Genomic DNA, 21,767 nt, shown 5'->3' on the forward strand with positions numbered 1-21,767 from the left:
GGCTTACTGAAGTCCCACGGAGAAGTTTGGAGGACTGGCAGGGAGCTGCTGGCTCAGGACCCACTCCCCAGCATGCTGTCACCTTCCCTTCACCTCAGGGCTGGGGCAGGGGCTGCAGGGCTGTGCTCTGGTGTCTGCCCCGTCCCTCCCAGCAGCAGGCCACACCACGACTGGTCTCGTTTCCCTTTCCTGCAGTCTCTCTGGCTTTCCTGTGCCTGGGTCGGTTGGTGGGAAGCTTCCCTTTCCCTGCTGAAGCAGACAAGGTTTTTGGTGTCCTGGCTCCTTTGTCCCATGCCGAGAGAAGGGCTGTATGCAAACTTGGTAGCTCGGAGCTGCCAGGAGCGCCGTGCCTCCCCTCAGCCTCGTTACTTTGAGTGCTTAATTGGCTGGGGGCCAGGGGCTGAGCTCTGAGCGGCTCAGGTAACCGGATCAGGCCTCGCCGTGCAGCCTGCGGGGGATCACTTGGTACCCAGGGCCTCATGAAAGGCCCCCTGCACCTCCTTCCCCTGCCCCTTCGAACCCTCAGTCTTCAAGAGATGAAGCTCGGCTTCCTCAGAGGGCCTTGTGGAGCCTGAGCCCTACCTGCAGCAGCTCCTGTGCTCTGAGAGGAGCCACCTCATCTTCCTCCTCCTCCTCCTTCACTCTATGCCCGAGTTGCAGCCACAGCCGGTGGTCAGAGCCGAGCGGTGTGAGGGACGCGCGCTCCTCTTCACCTCGGGCTTTTCTCACATGGCCTGGTCCTGTCTGCCTGCACCCACCGGCATTTCCACCCCTTCGTGTCCTCCCTCGAGCTGGCTGTTTTCACAGGCTCAGTCCCCGTGTACAGAGCAGGGTGGGAAGGACACAAAGCACCTGTACTGCTCAGGAGGCTGCACGCAGTGGGTGGTGCAGGAAGAGAAGCTCGGAAACCTTCAGCCCTGCTGAGTTAGAGCCTGGGTCTGTCCAGGCTGGACCATGAGGAGCTAAACCAGCTGAGCAGGAAACGGTGAAGGGCTTGGGAGAATTTAAGGCGAATGCTGATGAGATGATTAACCTGTGCTGGGGGCCGAGTTAGGTTGTAGAGGAGCTTTGCGGACCGTCTTCCCGGTCAAAGGTGACAACTGGGACTGATTTGGCTTTGAACCTGTGTTTGAAGACTGTATTTCTTTGTTTTCTCACAGAGAAGAAGTGCAGGAAAACTGTGTCCGCTGGAAAAAGAAATTCACCTTCGTGTGCAAAATGAGTGCCAACCCCGCCACGGGGCTCCTGGACCCCTGCATCTGCCGCGTATCTGTGCGCAAGGTGAGCGCCCAGCGTCTGCTTCTGGCCGGTACCACCCATGTCTCATTTGGTTCCGAGCTGCTTTTTTAGCAGCAAGAACTGCAGTGGGAAGGGAGGATTTGTAGGGCTAAGACAGAAACCAAACGGAGCTCGCCTCCGCAGCGAGGGTGCTTGACCGAGGGTGGGAGGGAGCAGGGTGTTGGGACAGGAGTTTGTGAAATCCTGAGACCAAATTCCAGGATTGAGTAACGACTTTCCCCATGTTTCCCCAGCGCAGATAATAGCTTCTTTTCCTGTTTGTTTTGTCTCCCATTATAGGAGCTGAAGGGCGGAAAAACCTACTCCAAGGTAAGAAAGGGTAAAGAAAGGGCAAATGTGTCAGAGTGGTGATGGTTTTGTCTGCTGTTAGTGCTCCGTGCCCAGCAGAAAGCAGTGGCTGAACTGTCAGAGCGCAGCATGGCTGCTGCGAGAGGCACTCTGGAGAGGCACTCGTTAGTTCTTCGGCCTGAATTAAGTGATTTCCCAAAAAAAAAAAAAGCTTAGTTACTGGGACAGGATCCAGATTGCACTGGATGTGGATTTGAGAAGGGGGTTGGGAAGATGTTCTGCATGTCCTCAAACTTTGGGGAAGTTCTGAGTCAGATGTGAACTTTCTGGCTTCTGGCAATGTCTTGCTAATAAAGAAATACAGACTCGAGTTACTGTGCTCTCCCGAACACAGTAACCATCTGTGGCTGGGGTAGGCACCTCGCCGCGCTGTGAGACGGGCAGAAACCTACAGCAGAAATCCCTGTCCTCCAGGGCACGGGGGGCACCAAGGCAAGAAACAAGCTGATCATCAGGGACATCAGTTTTTCGTTTCGTTACACACACGCTCGCCCCACTCGTTTTCTCGCTCAGGCTGTGGGAGACAATGGGCTGGGTGCCACCCCTTCGCTTTGTGCTGGAACAAGAGACAATGTTGGCTTGGGAGCTGCGTTCGCACAGAGCCCCAAACCATGTTTGTTTGAAAATGAGTCACTGGTGCTAGTTTCTAATAAACAGATGTTCAGGTCACGCAGAGCCTCGTAAGAATTTCTCCTAATCAATATCCTTCCTGAGACCGTGGGTCTAAAAAGCTTCGAGAGCAGAGCTGCACTCACACCTGGGGACCGCTGTGCCCTGCGGCAGAGGGCAGCGGTGCTGCCCACGCTGTTCCTTTTTTTGTGGCTAACGTCAGGACGCTGTCTCGAGGGCCATCTGTTTCTCTCTCACTAATTTACACCGAGGGGGAGGTTTATTCCTCCGTCCTGCAGAGCTGCCTGTCCGGGGAGTGCAGCGTAGCCGGAGGAAGAGGTGTGCCTGGGAGGTGTAAACGCGCCGGCCTCTTCCTCCTCCATGCCCGTCCTGAGGCTTCCCACTGTATTTGGGAAAAATTAAAGGAAGCTGGAAGGCAGTCTCCGTGGTGGAGTTAACCTGGACTCTTATTCAGGTTGTGCTGTAACCTACTTCCCCTTCGCTCGGTCTGCAGCTGCGTTTAGAGGCGTGTTAAGAGCTTTAGTTGCTCCAGCCCCAAATCAGAGACCAAAGCCCAAGTACTCATCTCTTGAGCTGATGCCTTGCTCGGTCTCCTGTGAAGAAGTGGAAGGAGTCTCATGCATGCACGTGGTCCTCACTGCCTTCCCACAGCTCTCCCCAGCCGGGCTGGATGCCTCGAATTGGGGAAGGACCCGTGTGGAGGTGAGGGGTGCTGCACCAGACGGTGGTTATAGGCTTTGCAGTCTTGGCCTGTGGACTAGGCCTGTTCAGACTCATTTCCAGACAGATTGTTGTGACAGAATCGAGTTACTTGGTACTCCCAATGTTTGTAGCAGCAGTCTGTGTCCGTGCAGTTACTTCCCCATTCCTACACAACCAGTCCTCACCTTCTCAAACTACCTTCGCTCAGCTGGAAACTCCCCTGATGGTGGGAGGTGCAGAGTGCCCTCCCTACCTGCTCCCCCTTCAGCAGCGGAGCTGTTTGTGCTCAGGACAGTTTCCACAGACTCGTGTACCTTTGGTTTGACGTTAATGTCACCTCAGTGTCAGGGGTTATGGAGCGGAAACCACCAGGAAGGCCTGATAAAGCGGAAACTCTTTCCCCGAGCTGGAAGAAACGCCATCAGCTGGTTGGAAAACTGAGGAAACTATTCGGAAAGGTGACATATGAAAACATCCTCTTGCTAAGGGATCCTTCCTCTATATACTGCGAGTCTGCTTCCTGAGGAGGGCTTCTGACCTCAGCACTCAGCGTGGGTGCTGCCAGTCCCGTCCCACATCTGTCCTCTGATGCCCAGCTCCTCAGCAAGGCCCTTGTTAGTGCTTCGATGTGGGCCGGGGGGTCTGGGCACCCCTCGGGTGCCCCCTTCTCCTTCTGGTGGGGCTGTGCCACCTCTCTTCCATCCTCCAGTTCTGGTGCTCTGATGCGTTGCATTGCACGTGGCTTTCTCCTCCCCAGTTTCTCTCTGAGAGCTAAAGTCTCTACTTTTTTGCATTATTGCTGAATATTCAGCAAAAACCTAACCCTCGGCACTGCGAGAGAGAGGAACACCTGCAGCAGGAACTGGAGGAGCACGAGTTATGGGAGCCCTTTCGGGGGGAGAAGAGTGGGAGTGAATTGAGGTCGTTTTTCTTCCTTCCTTTTGCTGAAGAAAGGTTCCTGTTCTGTCCCACTTCTTATTTGCCATCAGCGCTTGTTCCCCTTTGAGAATGGGACGGAGGACAAAGGTACCTTAATCTTGTTGCTGTCATCCCATCTCGTGCAGGCTGTGGTTTAGACTTTTGATGTGGAATAATGGGAGCAGTACTGATACGGAACAATGCTCATACAACAGGGACTGGTTTGGGCTCTAACTCCCTATCAGCTGAGAGCACCACGTTTCCTTAGCGTGCTGCTAGTCTGAGGCTCGTGGTTCGGTTCTGTCATCCAGGTGTCAACACCAGGGGAGGAGAAATGCCCGGTAATTCACAAAATAACAGCTGGGTAGGGGCATTTGCTTGTCCAGCTTCTCTCAGTGTTCTTGTGGAAGCTGACCTGTACGTTGAGGTGATGCTGACCTGTGCTGGGGCTGGTTGGTCAAATTCAGGGACAGCATCTCTTTCTGGGCAGGGTAGGTGAGACACAGCTGACTTATTGCCAAAGTTCTGAGTAAAAGAAGCTGTAATTTTTTTTTCTTTTGGGAAATCACTGTATTCCTAGAGCAGAAGAGCAAAACTACTCCTCATTGTGTTTGTGCTCTAGAGGCATCCATCCCCTCTTTGAATTTGCCTCTAATCTTTAACTTTAGCACCTTTCCTATTTATTTTCTCTTTGTTCAAGAAGGTTTGGAGAGCTGATAGCTAAATCTCTGCAGACATTTCTCTTCTTCCTGCCCGCCAAACGTACCACTGGCTACTTAAACCCTGGAGATGCTGAGGAAGCTTTGCTGCAGGGGATGCCCAGCGCAGCAGCTGATCTGTGGCAGTAGGGCACTCACATGGCCCTGTGGCTCTCTGTTCCCAGCTTGCGGTGCTGCAAGGCCCCGTCCTGTGCTTCAGGACAGTGTCACTTTCCCCTGTAACAATATCCTTTCATCTCCCGGTTCGCATGCTCCGCTGCACTCCGGGATGGCCGGGCACAAAGAGTGCCTTATTATGTTCGTGTGTGTGTGATTCTGTTTTTTCCACATCGGTGACCTAGTGCCTTCCATGTCCTTGGTTATGCAACTGCTGCAGGCTGGTTAACGCTGTCCTGGCCAGCACCACTGCTCTTTTCCTCCCTTGCATGGGGCTGATGTCCCGCAGAGCGTTCACCTGGCTGGGGATGAGGCAGGCAACCTCCCACCCCCAGCTCTAAGGGGTCTGCACCCCATATCTGCGTGTGTGGCTTGTGTTTCTGCCCGAACTCACAGCGGTGCTGTCCTCCTCTGCTCTGGGTGACACTGTATATCCCCTTATTGAAGTGTTTTTTTTTGTTTCTTTGTTCTCTCCCCTTCCCCTCCATTGTTTTTGTGGCTACAGCTGGGCTTCGCTGACCTAAATCTGGCAGAATTTGCGGGCTCTGGATCCACTGTCCGTTGCTGCTTGCTGGAAGGATACGACACCAAGAACACGCGGCAGGACAACTCCATCCTAAAGGTACGGCAGCTGGTTCTGCCACAGTGGAAATCCTGCTATTGAGTAAAAAAAGATCACAGCCAGAGTGCAGCGCTGAGCCTCAGAGATCCTGTTCTGTACGGAGAGGGTTCTGCTTTTAGGCTGCTGTCTGAGCAGGGACATTTGCTGTTATCACAGCTGCCCTTTGATGTCTTGGCATCCGTTTGGCCAAGCGATAACCCTTGATAACATTTTTTTATCATCAGAGAAAGCATGAGCTTGGGGGGGGAAAAAAGTCTGAAGTGCACTGTCAGGGTTGCCAGGCTGGTGTCCTGCTGAGCCCCTACAGCTCGGAGCCACTGATGTCTGCTTGGGGAAGGGAGGGGATAACTGGCTAAATCCCTGGAGCTGATCTCCTTTAGGGAGGAACGGTGTCTCATTAATCTTTACGCTTAGCCCTTGACCTCCTGGCTGCTAAGTGAGGAGCTCACTGCAGGATGGCTAACTGTGGGCCTTGTTCCCTCTCTGCAGGTCACCATCGGGATGTCCTTGCTCTCGGGGGATCCCTGCTTCAAAACGTGAGTTTCTGGGTACTCCTCCTGTTCTGGGGGGACTGGGACTCCTGGTGCTTTTGCAGTCTTCTGTTGGAGACTGAAATTTCTGGGGTGGAGGAAAAGACGTCCTTGAGATAAGGAAGCATGGGGGAAAGCTCGAAAGTGATGGCCTAGGCTGTTGGATCAGCTGGTGTGGTATAGCATGACTGCTTTTGGTTGGTTTGTTCTCTGCTGTTGTTTCCCAGTTTAAAAAATAACAAAAAAAAATCAGCTATAGGGTGGGGAAATTCTGAATTTCGGGGCCAGTGGTAATGTTGACTGGTGATAGGAGATGTGAAGGGTGACCTGCGAGAGCTGCTGAAGCATGTGGCAGTTTTCACTCCTGCTCTGTGAGATGGGATGGCAGGGGGAGTATTTTCAAATTTCCCATTTAAACTCAAACCTGATTTTCCAAATCTCTTGTATTCTTCTGAAGGACTGGGGTCATCTCTCTTTTCCCTTCTGGGGGAAGAAACAGTCTTCTTGTGTGTGGTGGTTTGTTTTTTTCCCTCCTAGTGTCATTGAGTTTTGGAAACTAACAGACGTTGATAATGAACTTTGTGTTTTACACGGGGGACAGTTTCTCATAGCTCTGGGGTTGGTTTTGGTGACCTCCAAGAAGGGAAAGGTCAATGAAGAAAACAGTCTTGGAAATTACCATGTTTCAGCACATAGCACTCAAAATAAAGACGCTGAATTGAAATAGCAACAAAAACAACGCGAGGCTGGAGAATTTTAATTCTCCTTTTCTTCTGCAGGAACCTAGGACCATAATTTGTATTGATTAGTAGAGAAACTGCAGTCATACACATCTTTTATTTTTTTAAATCCATTGTAGCAAGGAAGAATAAATGCAGCAGAGCTGGAGAGCAGTCCTGTTGCTTTGCTAATTGTTGGGGAATCAATTAACAAATACAGCAGTGACGTGTGCCTGTACCCTGCAGTGATCCCAGCCGGTGTGCAGCAAGGTGTGTAAGTGCTGCAGGACTGCCCTGGGCTGGTGGAATATTTCCTGGAATATTTCCTGCTGACTCCCAGCAGTGTGGGAGAAGAAAGCTTTACCTTAAGGTCACCTCTCGTAGCAGCGACATTTTGGGCTAAATGGTCTAATTTTAGGAGCTGGCTTCGAGTACATCAATGAGCTTGCGTTGTTATAAAAAGCTGCCTAATTTGTATGTTGTGAATGCCTTTTCACAGTGCAGCAATATTTGTGAGCCTTTCAAACAGTAAATGCAGTGCCATCAGATTCAGAAAAAGAAATCTGCTTCAGAATTAAACTCTGAGCATCTTCAGTCCTAACCTTGTAATGGTAACAGATGCTTTAACAGATGTTTCCAGCCCAGGTTACTAGGATTAATTTCAATGACAAACTGAAGGGATGGCTGACAACATTTGACAAAAATACCTGTTGCTTTTTCATTGTGGAATCAAACCCCACTGTTAGTACCTGGAAATTATACAGCATCGAGCGTAAATATCCCTGTAATGTAAGTGGGGTCAGGGAAAGTCAAACCTCCGCGTTTTCTTGCAGGATTTTTGCAGTCGTCCCCATTTTTTCTTTATATGGTGATGATGTGCAAATGTCTAAAAATGGAAACTTTGCATGTAGAATAGTCCTTGATCAGGGGAGCTGTTGAGAAATGACACTCGTTAGAGGGTTAGGCAGGAACTGAGCTGGGAAGTCACTCCTGAATGTGCTCGCCGAGCACTTGCTTTCTGCAGCACCCAGAGGAACCTTCCCCTCCTGGGTGTCGTGCAGGAGGGGAGAGCAGGCTGCTCGCCCGACCCGACAGCTGCTGCAGCAGCAGTGGGCTTGATCGAGGCAGCAGGGGCCTTATTAGCCTGGGAAACAAGGTCCCCAAAGTACCTGGCTGTGTGTAAATCACCGCTAACACGGTTAGGGAGGTGCTCTAGTTCTTTGGTGGTTGCTCCCCTCTGCCTCAGGAGGGTGTGCCGGGGGTCTCCTGTGACCTTTGTAGCTGTCTGGCTGCTGTAAGAAATGGTTTTAGCTTTTTATTCTTTCTCCCAAGCTATTTGATGGTCCCCTTGTGTAGCATCTTCCCTCGCTCACCTCAGAGCTCCAAGTGAGACGAATAAAAGTTTGGCTTTCTCGCTCCTCACTTAAAAAGCGTGGTATAAGCCATTAGTTACAGCTCGGCCTTCAGGCTAGAGGGAAGTTAGGGCTCCAGCAGGAATATTAACTTTGCCACGCTGCACATGCCGTGGCTTTGACCCAAAAACCCTCCTGCAGGAAGGGAGGGGGCTCAGGCGCTTGCAGTTCTGTCCTGGAGTCAGCATTTACAGAGGGATGTCGGGAGCACGCAGAACAACCAGAAAAACGATTCTGACAGCTGGAAAAATACTTTAGTCTCACTGAAAAGTAGTTTGATCATCAGTTAAAAAATGGAAAGGTCACTCGATGGTTGTAAAAAGCTCTCGTAGGGGTGCTGGGATAAAAGGCTTCTCTCTGACCCGGGTCAGAGAGGTGTAGCAGGATGGCGCTGGGATTTCAAGCTGGCTGAAAACAAGCTGGTTCCTGTTTGTGAGGCCGGCTGGCTGCTGGAACACGTGTTGGGGGAAAAGGGCAGCTCTGGATAATTTCCTGGAGGAGAGTGTGGTTGTCCTGTACGAATGACTGAGTGGTCGCTTTCTGCCTTAGTTTACCTCAACCTTGCTTTTCCTCGTCATCAGCAGTTTGTAAAGTGCCAGCTCTGCAGTCCGGATGTGTTATGGATTAGGGAAGACCCAAGTTTTAGGGGGGAGGGAGCAAATGGCACGCTGTGCTGTAGCCTGGGGGGCTGCCAGCCCTTCCTCGGGGAGCTGGGGAGGCCTCGTGGCACGGTGAGAGCCCCCCGTGGGATGGGACAAGCCCTGATCCCTGCCCTGCACATCCTAACACTCTTCTCTTCCGATCGCAGGCCGCCTTCCACAGCCAAATCCATCACCATCCCGGGGCAGGACTCCACCCTGCAGCTCACCTGCAAGGGCGAGGGAACCACAAGCAGCACCAGCACTTCGGCCCCAATTGGCTCTCTGCGCCAGAGCAAGCCGCGAGCGACCATCCTCAGCTCGGGTAGGAATGCCCATCCCCGAGCCACGCAGCGCCCGGGGCTGCCTGCACACTCCCTTCTTTTTCCCACCAATTACAAGCACAGATTTTTTTTTAAAGTTTCATGATTTCCCAAACCAATCCTCAGCTCTTTACTCGTTTAAGAAAATTAAGAAAAACGAAGCTAGCTGTTAGGAGGAAGCACCAATCTTTGCCGCGTGCCTACTTGTGTTGGTGGAGATAAAGCAATTAGTTCTTTTTGCTGTGGATTTAATAATTCATGTGTCGCCCTCATCCCTGCCTTCCATTGTGTTCGGTGCCACTTAACATTGTTCTCCACTCAGCTATTTTGGTGCTCGAGCTTATCTTCTCGAAAAGTTCCTCTGAAGGTTTCAGAGGCTGGTTTAAGGTCTGATGGCCTTGTTCCAGCTGCTGATGTGGAGTTCTTTGGCTTCTGTGCGAGCCCATTTTCAAGGACACCGCATTCTCCCATTGCCTTTTTTCCTTCCCCGCACACTCCCAGCGTGCAGGCAGGCACACTGCACCAAAATAGCACTGTCACATCGCCTCACGCTTAGCACGGTGTGCAAGTGCTGCTCTTAAAAGGCTGGCAAATGTTACACCGGGGCACTTCTGGATCAACTTGCTGCAAGAGAGGCAAGATGGGGCAAGGGCAAAGAAGCAGAGGTTATCCTGAGGTTTCAGTGCCAAGTTCGGGTGTGATTTAAATGCTAAATGCCATGGACTCTGACAAGTAATAGCAGGAGTAAAATAATAACAGAAGGAGTGCCCAAATGGAGGTTATAATGCTTTACTGATAGTGGCCATTTGCTTCCATGGTGTTAGCTGTTCATAGTTATAGGTATTAAACTTCAGACACTAACTGTCCTTCTGGGTCCTTCAGGGCCCTAGAGATGCCTGTTAATTCAGGCACTGGGTGGTAGAATTAGTGATCAGAGCTTGACAGAGAACCTTTTCGTTGTCTTTTGTATTTCCAAGGTGCTTGTAGGCGCTGTGCTGGGCTGTACAACAGGCTTTGCCAGCAGACTTGCGCTTTCCTTAATCTGGTGTCCCAGGATCAGTGGTCAGTCGTAGGCAGCGGGCAAGATGCTGGCTTGGTTGTGGTGTAACCAGTGCCTTGTTTCCCAGCAGGTGTCCCAGAAGAACCCGATCAGAATCTGTCCAGCCCCGAGGAAGTCTTCCACTCGGGGCACTCGCGGAACTCCAGCTACGCCAGCCAGCAGTCCAAGATCTCTGGTAAGTGTTGCTCTGTGTGGTTCTGCCGGCAGCGGCCCCATCCCTTTCTCTTTCCTGCTGCGAGCTCTTGTGAGAGCAATTTGCAGCCATCTCTCTTACCCAGCCCTGTAATAGCAGAGTTTCCTGTTTAGTCTCTACAGATGAGTTCACTGATGCGTGCATAAACCTCAGTATCTGGGAACAGAACCGTTGGTCTGAGGCTGCCCTGCCTGTTAGCTGAGCTGCCAGGAAGGAGGTAAAACGTGGTTTGTAACCGCTCTGCCTTTGCAGGTTACAGCACGGAGCACTCCCGTTCCTCCAGCATGTCGGACCTGACCCACCGCCGCAATACCTCCACCAGCAGCAGCGCGTCCGGAGGGCTCAGCATGACGGTGGAGTGCCCCGAGGGAGAGCGTGACCACAAGCTAGAGAAGCCTCCCCGGCCCCCCAGACCAGCTCTTCTGCTGGACAGACCCTCTCGGTAGGTAACTGGTGCAAAGCCCCTTTGGAAAGGAGAGACAGAACCTACTCCTTGGTCTTCAAGCAGCAGTAAAGTGGAAGTAGTCACTGGGAGGCAGGCTGTTGCTCAAAGAAGCAAGAGAGCATCTGAAAGTCTGTCTTGACAGGCTGAGTAAGTTTTCCTTTTATTTTTTCTCCCCAGGAGGAAAAAGGATTCGGTGGAGAGTCATCCAACCCGAGTGGATGACACGAGGATCGATGCGGACGATATAGTGGAGAAGATAATGCAGAGTCAGGACTTCACAGATGTCAGCAATACTGAAGGTGAGAGGATGATCCTCACAGGGGAGGTCTTGGCTTTTCCTTTAGCAAGGCTGCCAAGCTTTTACAGAGCCACATCTGATCTGTTGTAGGCTCCCTTCCCCACTTGACAGTATTTTCTTTCAGTGCTTGCTAGGTGTTTCTGTGGTAGATACAGAAACCATGTGGATTTGAGTGCTGCGGTTTTTGCAAACGGTCAAGCCTAGAAATCGGTTTAGCCTAGAAATCAATCTCATATCCTTTATCTAGTGTGTTTTTTCAATAAGTTTTAAACCTGAGCTTAACTTCTTGTTAGTACTTCTACAGATTACTGTTAGTCACCTTAAATCACTGGATTTGATATTAAATCACATGGGGATCTCCACCTCACTCAGCATGGGTTTAAACTAGGCTGAGTACAGCCACCTCTTGCCAGCAGAACAGGCTGAATTTCTTTTCCAGTGATGAGCCTACAAAAAAGACTCATGGGAGCCCCACAGTTTACCTGTTTAGATGTGTTAAAGCTGACCCAAAAACTTACATCAGTGGAATTGCCTCGAAAGAAGCAGCCGGAGGAATGTCATCGCATTCATTTCCCTGCTTTTACTCTTCCAAAACTCAGTGTTGTGCTTGATTTGTACGTGAGGCTCCCTTTTAAAGCAAGAAGAGTTCCCGAGGGCCCTATTACTATGGGAACACCAGAAAGCGTGCGTATGGATTCACAGAAATACACTTGTTCCTGTGCTGAACATTGTGTAACGCACCTGGGAGAGGGGCACCTGGCAACCAGCAGGAGCTCTGGATTTTGATACCTGCTTCCTTCTCTGTCTGCAGATAGCAACCTGAGGTTGTTCGTGAGCAGAGACGGAACGACGACACTGAGCGGTATTCAGCTGGGAAACAGGTAGGTTTCCTGCAAGCCTGCAGACAGCGAGGCTCCAGAGAGATTAGTTGGCTGTTTGTACCCAGGAAACTTTCACCTTTGTTACGGGAGAGATTTCTGAACATCACGTGCTGCCCGGTGGCTTTATTCCCACATTAACGCCCCCAGGTGTCATGCTGACAGGCTGCAGCCACGCTGGAGTGCAAGTGAATTGTCAGTAGAAGCTCATAGGGATAATTTGATCCCGGTTAGTAGATCCAAGAGCAGAAGTAAGTGAGGAGTAAAAGGACAAAATGGTAGAGGTTGGTTCCTGTTTGCTTCCGCACCCGACCGAAGGCAGGGAGCTTTGCCTCCTGCTGGACTACAGCAAAACTGCAGCAGCTTGTTCCATTGTCCCTTCTCCCTGCCCCCTCCGTCTGTGTCAAGGGCTTTTTCTCTTGTGAAAGACTTCTGGACAAATAAAACTTTGTCTCGCTGCAATAGCCCTTAACGTCGTGCATTGACTGGCTGCGTTTGCCAAGCTTTGTAGCACCTTTGTAGGAAGAAAAGCAGTAATGGTGAACACAGAGATGCGTCAGGTCGGTGGTAAAATTGGAAGCAGAGCCAGGAACGCTGGCTCTCTGCACAGTGTGCTCCCTCCCCAGCCCTTTCCTCTGCCTTCTAGAAGGATTTATGTGCTACACCCAGCTCTTTCAAGTGCTCTAGTGTTAGCTTGCCACGTAGCTGTCTGTTTTGTGTTATGTGCGTTGACGTCCCGCCAGCCTGACTCGTTATTTTCAGTATTTTGTGTGAGGTTAGAGGGCGATGTTCATGAGCTGAGAGCTCTGAATAGAGGCTTGTTTGCTCTGAGCGACCGAGGAAAATAACCTGGCTTTCTCCTCCTCTTCCCCTCTGCCTCCTCAGGGTCTCATCTGGAGTTTACGAGCCAGTGGTGATTGAAACCCACTAAATGTGAAGAACAGGGTAGAGCTGCTGGAAACAGGCCCCCTACCCGGTCCGCTGCCACATGGATGCCAACCTTTACCTCTCTTCATGCAGCATTCCAGAAGGGATTTCTCCACGCCCCTCCCCGTACGTTTGCACTGCAGAACCACTCCGAGACCACTCCAGACCGTGCACTTTCCCTGTCGGCAGTACCCTCCTCGCTTCCCAGTTCTTCCAGTGCCTGCCCTCCCCTGTTCCCGAGCAGACACCAGGTGTCTGTTGGACGTATCCTTGGTCCTAGAGGACGTTGTTCTTCTGCACCCCTCGTTCCACCCATCCATTCGCAACAGGGGGCGTCTCAGCTTTTGTCTCCCCAAAACGTTGGGTTATACCACTGTGAACTCTTCAAACCACTGGGGGAGGGGGAAACCATTGCAACCAAACCAAGAGCTGCTTGTTGGTGACACGGTGGAAGGGCCGCTTGCAGGGTGCTTCATGCATCGGCTCCGCACGGGAGCGTCACCTTCCAAAAGGCAACAGTTTTACTGACCGAGGGGTGCTGTGGTGTGCACTTCACCTGGCTGCCCTCACATCCCCAGACAGCTTCTCATAGGAAATATCTCCCGAAAGTGCATTTCAGAAAATTACTGCGGTCCAGATGGGAGCTGATTAAATGGTTAAATGCTTGTTATACCACTAACTGCATCGTGCCCTTCCACTGCTGGGCATGGAAGGGCAGTGCTCACCTATTAGCATTACCAGGAGCACTTTACAGGTTCCAGATTTTACCTGGAGGAGGCTTAGACTGGCTTTTCCAGGGTTGTAATCCACATTTGCTGGACTGATTCAGCAAATAGTTACTGTTGGAGCTTGGAATTCAAAGCCTCTTTTTCTCTCTTTTTTTTTTTGGCTCAGGAAGGGAGCTGCCCTTCTTGGACTGTGAAAAGATTCTCGTTATCTGACGGCCTCCCCGGGCCGTGCAGTTACCCGCAGTGGTCTCTCTGGTGGTGGTGGTAACAATTGCCTCTCTGGGCCGGGGCCAGTACGGGAGCTGGTGTTGGGTGGCCTCTCTTGACCTGTCAGCAGGGATCTGCGCCTGAGCTGGTTCCTTTAGGGGCTGGGGAGCAGTAGGGCAAGGTGAAGCCCCCGTCTGTGCCCTCAGAGGTAGGACGGATGTTTCCTGCCATGTTAGCCACAGCAGCCGGTCCTACCTGCTCCGTGGTGAGCCAGCTCTGACAAGGCTTCAAACTCTTTTTCTGCTTGCTCCTTCAATTGTTCCTCTTTGGGATTTCTCTGCAGTTGCCTGACACTCGAGCTGCCTCCTTGGCAGAGACGGCAGGCCCTTCCAGCTCCCCCTGATAGATCCTCCGGGCAGCTGCGTTGCAGACGGGGCTCTCTGCAGACTCAGCCCTTCCTGTACAGAGACTCTTGGCCTGTAAGCTATTTCTGTGTAGTGCCCTTCCCTCTTTTTGCCGGTGTACTGTAGTAGCACTCAGCAGCCATGCACTTTGAGCAAGGGCGCGCTCCTGGCCCTGCTGGGAGCGTGCCCTCCTCTGACACACGTGTGCGTGCACACACACGGGCACACACCTGCCCCGCTCAGCAAGGAAAGACTTGTGACTGATCACCTTGTTGTTCAAACTTAGCTATTGTAAAGCCTTCTTAAAAAGAAAAAAAAAAAAAGGATTAATAGTGGTCTCTGCGGCCAGAATGCATGCGGATGAGCTACTGGAAAAGGGAATTTGGCAGAACGAGAGATGAGGAATGAAAGGGCCTTGATTTTAATTTTTCTTGTTTTTTTTTTTTTTTGCCCTGCTAACTAAGGATGGCTGCATGGGGAGGGTGTTAGGCAGTGTGGCAAAGCTATACAGCTGCTTGCTCTGTTTTGATGGTTCCTGTCCTCAAGTCAAGAAGTTTTTTTCTGTGTTTGGACAGACCGCACTAGGACAGGGATCTTTCTCACCCCTTTTGCTTCAAAGGGAGTTAAAATTTGGGTTACGGTTCAAAGGGTTACAGACACCGCTTCGGTTTGGTTTATTGTAGGGAAAAGGTATTGATCTTTTGAGTCTGTCTGAAACAAAAGCTCTTTCACGCTTCCTGGTGTTTTCAACTGTGATCTCTCCTCCGCTCAGTCTGGGGAGGTTTGGCACTCGCCCGCAGGCTGGGGAGCTTCCTGCTCTGGGTGAGAGGTGCCCTGTGCCGGGGGTGCTCGCAGGACAGGGAGAGCTGCTGCTTGCTTTTTTTCACTCCCTGGGGTGCTGCCAGAAAGCCCGGCCTGGCCTGACCTTCTGTTCAGGTCAGTGCGAGGGCAGAAGCGCACCAGACAGCACCGGGTGTCCTTGCTGTGCCCTCGGGTGGCTGTGGCAGGAGCTGGGGGTCAGGCTGCTCCCCGGCACGGCACCTGCTGGAAATGGGGTCCAACGTTGCAACCAGGACTTGAAAGGGGCAGAAATAAGCTAGGAAAGAGGCCAACCCAGCTCAGTTCTGCTGCTTTGCTTCTATTCCCATGAAAAACAATGGTGGTTGCCGTCAGAGCAACTGGGAGCCAAGGGCTTTCTCCTGGGCTCCAGTTGGCACGAGTCTGTCGCTCCGAGATGCTGGCAGCCGGGCGTTGTGAATCTCCTCTTCCAGCAAAGCAAGGGGAGCAGCAGTTGAGCTTTCCAGCGAGCTGCTCTCACCTCCCCAGCCTGGCAGAGCTGTAACCTGCTCCGTCGCGTCACTGTGGCCATCTCTGGCTTCTCTTCCAGCTGCTCGGCACGTCACTGCTCGGGTTCTTGGTAACGGTGTCTCGTAGGGTGTCTGTCTCTTGTCTCCGCATCAGTATCGACTCCACAGATCCTGGTCATTTTATTTTCTAGCTCTCCCACCCCTCATTTTCAGTAGGAAGGCAGCCCTAGTCGTTCAGCCTAGTGCGGCACAGCCAGGGCTGGAGGGCCCTGTGGAGGGAGGGAGGGAGGCAGGAGCAGCCTGCTTCTAGCCCTAGACCTCGATTTGAGTTCCTTGTTGGCATCGCTGCCGTCTGTTCCCTGGTGGGCTTTGAACATTGAAGAAGTGAATCAGTTTCCAGACCCAAACCGCTGGCTAGTTTCTTTGTTTTTTTGTCTTGAAGTTTATTGATTTATTTTTTTTTTTTTATAAACCCAGCAGGCTGGTGTTTGTTTTTCTTTCTTTTTTTTTTTTTTGACTGCGTTATTGTTTCATTGATATTTTATTCCTGGGGGGGCCGAGGGGGGACGACTTTCTTCCCTACATTGTTCCCTTTCTCAGGGGGATTCAGAGGTGACTGAAGCGAGTAAAAGGACCTTATTGGCAAGCCCCTGCATCCCCTGGCTCTCGGGTGCTGGTGAGCAGGGCTGCGCACGCCCGGCTGGCCCTGGAGAGCAGAGCTGGCTCTCTGCTCCCAGCTCGGGGCCAGGCAAAAGCTGTGGGCCCTGCTCTCAGTCTCCGGACCCCTGCTTGGTGGAAGCCCGTTGCAAAAGGCATGGGAAATTTCAATGTAATTTTTTTTTACTAACTTTTTTTTTAAAAAAAACAACGGTATAAGTGGAGTGAATGCCCGGGATGGTAGGCTTAGTTGTGACTTGCTGAAGGAGGTGGGTTTCAATCGGAAATCGTGATGGAAAAAGGGGGGAGAAGGATGTTGCCCCTCTGTCCCTATTTTTTTGGTATGGTTGGCACTTTAAATGGGGGGCTTTGTGCTGTCCTCACCCTCGGTGTGATGGGCAGCGGGCTGGTGATCTCTTCCCCCCCCCGTATTGCCAAATCCCTTTGCCCCCTGCAGAAAGCTAAGCCCTTTTGAGTGTTCGCTTCAGGTTTTTAGAGGGTTCTGAACTGGGCCGAGACCCGAAGAAACGTCTTTCATTCGAATCTTAATAGGAGGGGGGTGACTTTTTTTTTTAATTTATTTTGTCATTGCTGGTTTTTTTTTCTTTTTAAACTGGTGGCTGTGCAGCTGGACTCTGCACGCGCTGTTGTGAACCTCTGGGAAAACCTCACTCCAGGTACGCTAGAGCACCTAGGTGAAACGCCCCTCCTGGAGAGGGGCCCCGTCCTGTCCCCCCCCCTCGCTGCCTTACCTGGGGGCTGCCGAGCCCCCCTCTGCCCCCCTGCCCTGCCCTGACCCCCAGCCTAGGCTCTAGCTGAACGAATTGACGCTCTGGTGACTTAGCCCTGTGGACAAGGCAAGTCCCCAGGGGCGAGTTGCTGCAGACACTGCCTGGTAGCACGTGTTTGCGCTGAAAAGCCACTTCCTTGCTTGGGGGGGCTCCCAAATGAGCTCCCCCCCTTCCCTCTCGAGCGCCGAGTCGTCCATCAGCCCACCCGCGCCGTCCCGACCCCATCCGTGGCTGTCCGGGAGGGAGGGAGCTGGAAACCTGGGAAAAAAGAGAAAGGAATTGGGGTGAAGCTTGGAGCTAGAGGTGTGGCTGAGCCTCCGAACTTGCCTCGACTGTAAGGAATAATGGGAGAGCCCGTATTTTTGTGGGGGGAGGGAGGGGAAGGGGAGATTATGTTTTATTTTCGTGAAAGCCAATTGAGCTCGGTGATCTTCGGATGAGGCGCGCACTTGATTTATATCAGATTCTATAGAGAGATCGCTGATATTTTTGGAAAGGGAATGGGTCTATGCAAACTTCCAAAATTGCTTGAAAGATAGTTTAACATTTTTTTACTTTGAAAATCTAAAGATAAATCTCTAACTTTTTTTCTTAAAGCAGAAGTGCGTTTAGAAAGAGAAGCTACTTCCACTGCTCTATTTTGATGATGATTCTTGGAAAGTTTGGGCTGGAGGGAATGACTATTTTTCACCATTTTTATCTCGCTCCTCTAGTTTTTTGTTTCTTTTTCTAACGGAATGCTGTGCCGTCTTTGATTCAACAGATCGTGTTTGTATTTTCTGTATCTGGTTCCTAACGTAGAGAAATAACAAATATATGAGGAAATCAATATAATGTCAAATGTTGTTATGGTTTGGGGGAAAAATAAAGGTTTTTGGTACTTCACAATGATTCTTCTGGCTTCGTGTTTTTGTCCTAGACAGACGTTTGCTTCAGAAGTACTGGCTGAGGAAGCAAAAAGGTCAGACGGTGCCTGCTGGCAGGCAGAGCTTGGCAGCCAGCAGGGCACCGGGTCCCTGCCAGCCCTCCCGGGGGCAGGAGAGGGGCTGGAGCAGGGCAGGCGCCGCAGCACGCGGCCAGTAGAAGCAGGAGCCCAAAATCCAGGGGGAAGGTGACCTGGCACCACCGCCAGCCCCTGGCACAGCCTCGTGGTCCCGAACACCGCGTCCCTGCCAGGGCTGTGCTCAGCGGCCGCATCCTGCCCCGCTGTGGGGACGCTGCCACAGCAGAAACGTGGCTCCAGCAGCACCTGGGGAGCAGGGCAGCCTCTCCTCTTCCTCCATGAGCTGGATTCACCTTCCCCAGCCTCCCAAAGCTGTAACATCCACACCTTTCAGTCCCAGCCCCCCCCAACCTCCCCTTCCTCTGAGGCTCCCCGCATCCCTCGGCTCTTTGGGCTCCCTTTTCCTTCTCCAGCTGCCTTGTGAGTGAACCGGCTGCAAGGCAGGATGTTAGATCTGCCTGCTGGAGCTGTTGGAGCGCGCTGCTCTCAAGATGAGTCACTTCCCTCGGAACTGAGCAGCAGGTGGCTGTGGGAATGGAAACCTGCTGCTGCAGGAGAGGGGGAAACTGATGCTGCAGGAGCTGCAAGCCTTCACCAAGGGATTTGCTCCCAGCACTGGGGGGTTTTCTCCACTGTAATTCAGCACTGAACTACAGGGTCACAGGAGCACCAGGCCTAGGCTTAGAATCACAGAATCAGTAAGGCTGGAAAAGCCCTCCAAGATCATCTGGTCCTACCACCACTGTCACCCACTAACCCACGTCCCTCAGCACCATGTCCAACCTCTCCCTGAACACCCCCAGGGACGGTGACTCCCCCACCTCCCTGTGCAACCCATCCCAATGCCTCACTGCTCGTTCTGACAGAAATGTCTCCTCGTTTCCAACCTGAACCTCCCCTGGCACAGCTTGAGGCCATTCCCTCTGCTCCTACCACAGTTACCTGTGAGCAGAGGCCGACCCCAGCTCCCCACCCCTTCCTTTCAGGCAGTTGGAGGGAGCAATGAGCTCTGCCCTGAGCCTTGTCCAGACCAAACCCCCCCAGTTCACAGGACTTCTGTTCCAGACCCCTCACCAGCTTCGCAGCCCTGCTGTGGGCACGCTCCAGGGCTTGGCGGGTTCCCTTTACAAGAGCTGGGGGCTGCAGGGCTCCAAGCGCAGGCAGCTGGGGCAAAGAGGGGTGCGAGGGTAGGGGTGAGATATGGGGGTAGGGGTGAGACAGGAGGTTACAGGTGGGATGTGAGGGTATGGGGTGAGACATGAGGGTTCAGGCAAGTGAGATGTGAGGGTATGGGGTTAGGGGTGAGGGTATAGGGTATGATGTTAGGGTTCAGGTGAGATGTGAGGGCACAGGGTGTGATATGAGGGTCCAGGTGAGGTATGAGGGTTCAAGTAGGTGAGATGTAAGGGTACAGGTGAGATATCAGGGTGTAGGTGAGATATGAGGGTACAGGTGAGATGTGAGGGTATGGGGTTAGGGGTGAGGACACAGGTGTGATATGAGGGTACAGGTGAGGTGTGAGGGTTCAGGTGAGATATGAGGGTTCAGGTAGGTGAGATGTGAGGGAATGGGGTTAGATATGAGGGCTCAGGTGAGGTCTGAGGGTATGGGGTGTGATGTGAGGGATCAGGCAGGTGAAATGTGAGGGTGTCATGTGAGGGTTAGGGGTGAGGGCACAGGTGTGATACAAGGGTTCAAGCAGGTGTGATATGAGCGTACAGATGAGATGTGAGGGAATGGGGTTAGTTGTGAGGGCTCAGGTGAGGTGTGAGGGTACGGGGTGTGATGTGAGGGTTCAGGCAGGTGAGATGTGGGGGTACAGGTGAGATATGAGTGCATGGGGTGATACATCAAGGTTCAGCTGAGGTGTGAGGCACTCTCCCCCCCCCGCTGCCCCTCCGCCTCCCGCCACACTCCGGGCGGGGCCGCGCCTACATTTCCCACCACGCCCCGCGCTCCGCTTTTGGGCTCTCCCTCTCTGATTGGCCGCTTGGAGGCAGCGTGACCAGGGGGCGGCGCGCTGATTGGCGGGCAGCAACCCGGAAGGACGGCGCGGGCAGGGGGCGCCCGTCGCTATGGTGAGCGGGGCCTGGGCCGGGGCCGGGGCCTGAACCGGGGCCTGCGGGGCCGGGCCCGGGGCTCGGGGCCCCCCCTGACGCTCTCCCCCCCTCTCCCCTCTCCCTTCGCAGGCCACGGCGACGGATCGCGCGGTGGGCTTCGGCCTGGTCGCCTTCAGCCTGGCGCTGTTCGCCTACTACACGCTGTGGATCGTGGTGCTGGTACGGGGGGGGGGCGGCGGGGAGGGCTCGGGGGGGAGCCGGGGGAGGGGGCACGGTGAGGAGAAACCGCCCCGGGGGTGTGCCGGGGGTAAGAGCCACGCACGGGGCCGGGGGCATCGCCCCTGGGGTCGGGGCTCCCCTCACGGCTGCCCCAGGGTTGGTGGTGCGGGCCCCAGTGCCCCAAATTGCCCCAAAATGCCCCAAAGTGCCCCAAAGTGCCCCCAAAGTGCCCCAAAAAGCTGCAGTGTCCTCAGGGAACGAATCCCAACAGCGTCTCAATAAAACAGGGTCAGTGCCGGCCGTTCCCTTTGGGCTGGGGGCTTGCTGTGCCCAGCCCCTGCCCGCCCCTCACCAGCCCTGCTGGAGCCCTCAGCCTCCCCTCTATCCCCGTGGGCTCTGCAGCTGCTGTGTGAGGGCTGCACCACGTAGGCCCGGCCGCTCTTTAATTAGCAACCCCCTCCAGCCGGGTGTTTCCGTCCTGCTTTTGAAACCAGCCGGCTGCAGGTGTGTGTGTGTGTGTCCTGCAGGTGGTGCCCCCCCCGCTGACCTCCCCCTTTCTCTCTCTGCAGCCCTTCATCGACAGCGCCCACGCCATCCACCGCTTCTTCCTGCCCAGGGAGTACGCCGTTATCATCCCCGTGGTGGCCGGGCTGCTGCTGCTGCTATTTATAGGTGAGCGTTATTTCGGTTGCTCTAATTAAAGCCTTCTAAATGAGGAAGAGAGAAGGGGGTTGCTAGGGGGGTGGCTAATGCACGGTGCCTGTGACGCGCTGCCCGTGGCTCCTGCAGCAGCTCCGTGTGGCAGGGACCCTGGCGGTGGGCTCTGTGCGTGCACACACACACGTGGCGCTGGCTCCTTGAGCCTCTGCACGTGGGTTTGTTTCTTGCTCTCTCTGCTAAGATTCCGTTCCTTGCCGCGGCGTGTTTTAAAGCGCCCCTAATTAGAAATTCTCTGACCTAATTTGTTCTCTCCCGTGGCAGGTGTCTTTATAATGGTGGTGACGTGGAAGAGCAAGAAGCCCACCAAGAAATCGGAGTGAGGGGCGGGCTGTGAGACATGAGGGGGAGGCCCCCAGCCCAGAAGGGGCTGCAGCACCGCGCGGCCGCCTCCTCCACAGCTCGCTCACAGCCACAGCGCCGGGCTGGCCGCTCTCCCTCCCCACATTCCTTCCTGAGAAGCAGCAGCCTCCTGGAGTTTACGACTTACTGACCAAAAGGGAGCAAAACTGGCCGACAGGACTCGCCAGGAGTGGGCCCGGAGCTCTGGCTCTGAGGGTGCTGCTCCCAGCGGGGGCTACGTGCAGCCCCTGTGCTTCAGCTGGGCTGTGCGGGAGCTGCCGGGGTGCAGCCAGCCCAGCCAGACCCCTCAGGTGCTTGGTAGCCCTTCCTCTCTGCTCCTGCTGTGTCCACTAGTTTGTTCCCTGATTTTTTTGTTTTTTTTTTTTTAATCGGATTCAAGACTGTGAATTAAGAAATCAAGATTTTGGGCTAGGAAGAGGCAGTCTCGTGTTCTCCTTTTGCCTGCTGGAAGGGCTCACGGTGCTGCTGTGGGCTCTGGTGTCTCAGAAGAGCCC

The 21,767-nt window shown here is 53.3% G+C and overlaps 2 protein-coding genes across 3 annotated transcripts in view; both read left to right on the plus strand.

Moving 5' to 3' along the window:
• EEIG1 (estrogen-induced osteoclastogenesis regulator 1) overlaps nt 1–17,802 on the plus strand; it is a 32,970-nt gene extending 15,168 nt beyond the window's left edge. The window contains exons 2-11 of one of the 2 annotated variants that reach the window (XM_068656991.1): nt 1,161–1,281; nt 1,579–1,608; nt 5,278–5,394; nt 5,884–5,930; nt 8,864–9,018; nt 10,144–10,251; nt 10,522–10,711; nt 10,892–11,013; nt 11,824–11,893; nt 12,776–17,802. In XM_068656991.1, the coding sequence (XP_068513092.1) occupies nt 1,161–1,281; nt 1,579–1,608; nt 5,278–5,394; nt 5,884–5,930; nt 8,864–9,018; nt 10,144–10,251; nt 10,522–10,711; nt 10,892–11,013; nt 11,824–11,893; nt 12,776–12,821 (1,006 nt within the window). In that variant the 3' untranslated portion in view covers nt 12,822–17,802. The remainder of the gene's footprint in view (nt 1–1,160; nt 1,282–1,578; nt 1,609–5,277; nt 5,395–5,883; nt 5,931–8,863; nt 9,019–10,143; nt 10,252–10,521; nt 10,712–10,891; nt 11,014–11,823; nt 11,894–12,775) is intronic. The other variant, XM_068656992.1, reaches the window with a different exon arrangement.
• Nucleotides 17,803–19,880: 2,078 nt separating this feature from the next.
• Nucleotides 19,881–21,688, plus strand: DPM2 (dolichyl-phosphate mannosyltransferase subunit 2, regulatory). Its single transcript, XM_068657000.1, has 4 exons — nt 19,881–19,992; nt 20,104–20,193; nt 20,763–20,865; nt 21,175–21,688. The coding sequence occupies exons 1-4, from the start codon at nt 19,990–19,992 to the stop codon at nt 21,231–21,233; spliced, it is 255 nt and encodes an 84-aa protein (XP_068513101.1). The 5' UTR covers nt 19,881–19,989; the 3' UTR covers nt 21,234–21,688.
• The last annotated feature ends 79 nt before the right edge of the window (nt 21,689–21,767 follow it).

Source organism: Anas acuta, chromosome 20 (assembly GCF_963932015.1).
Source record: "Anas acuta chromosome 20, bAnaAcu1.1, whole genome shotgun sequence".
NCBI classification, from domain to species: domain Eukaryota; kingdom Metazoa; phylum Chordata; class Aves; order Anseriformes; family Anatidae; genus Anas; species Anas acuta.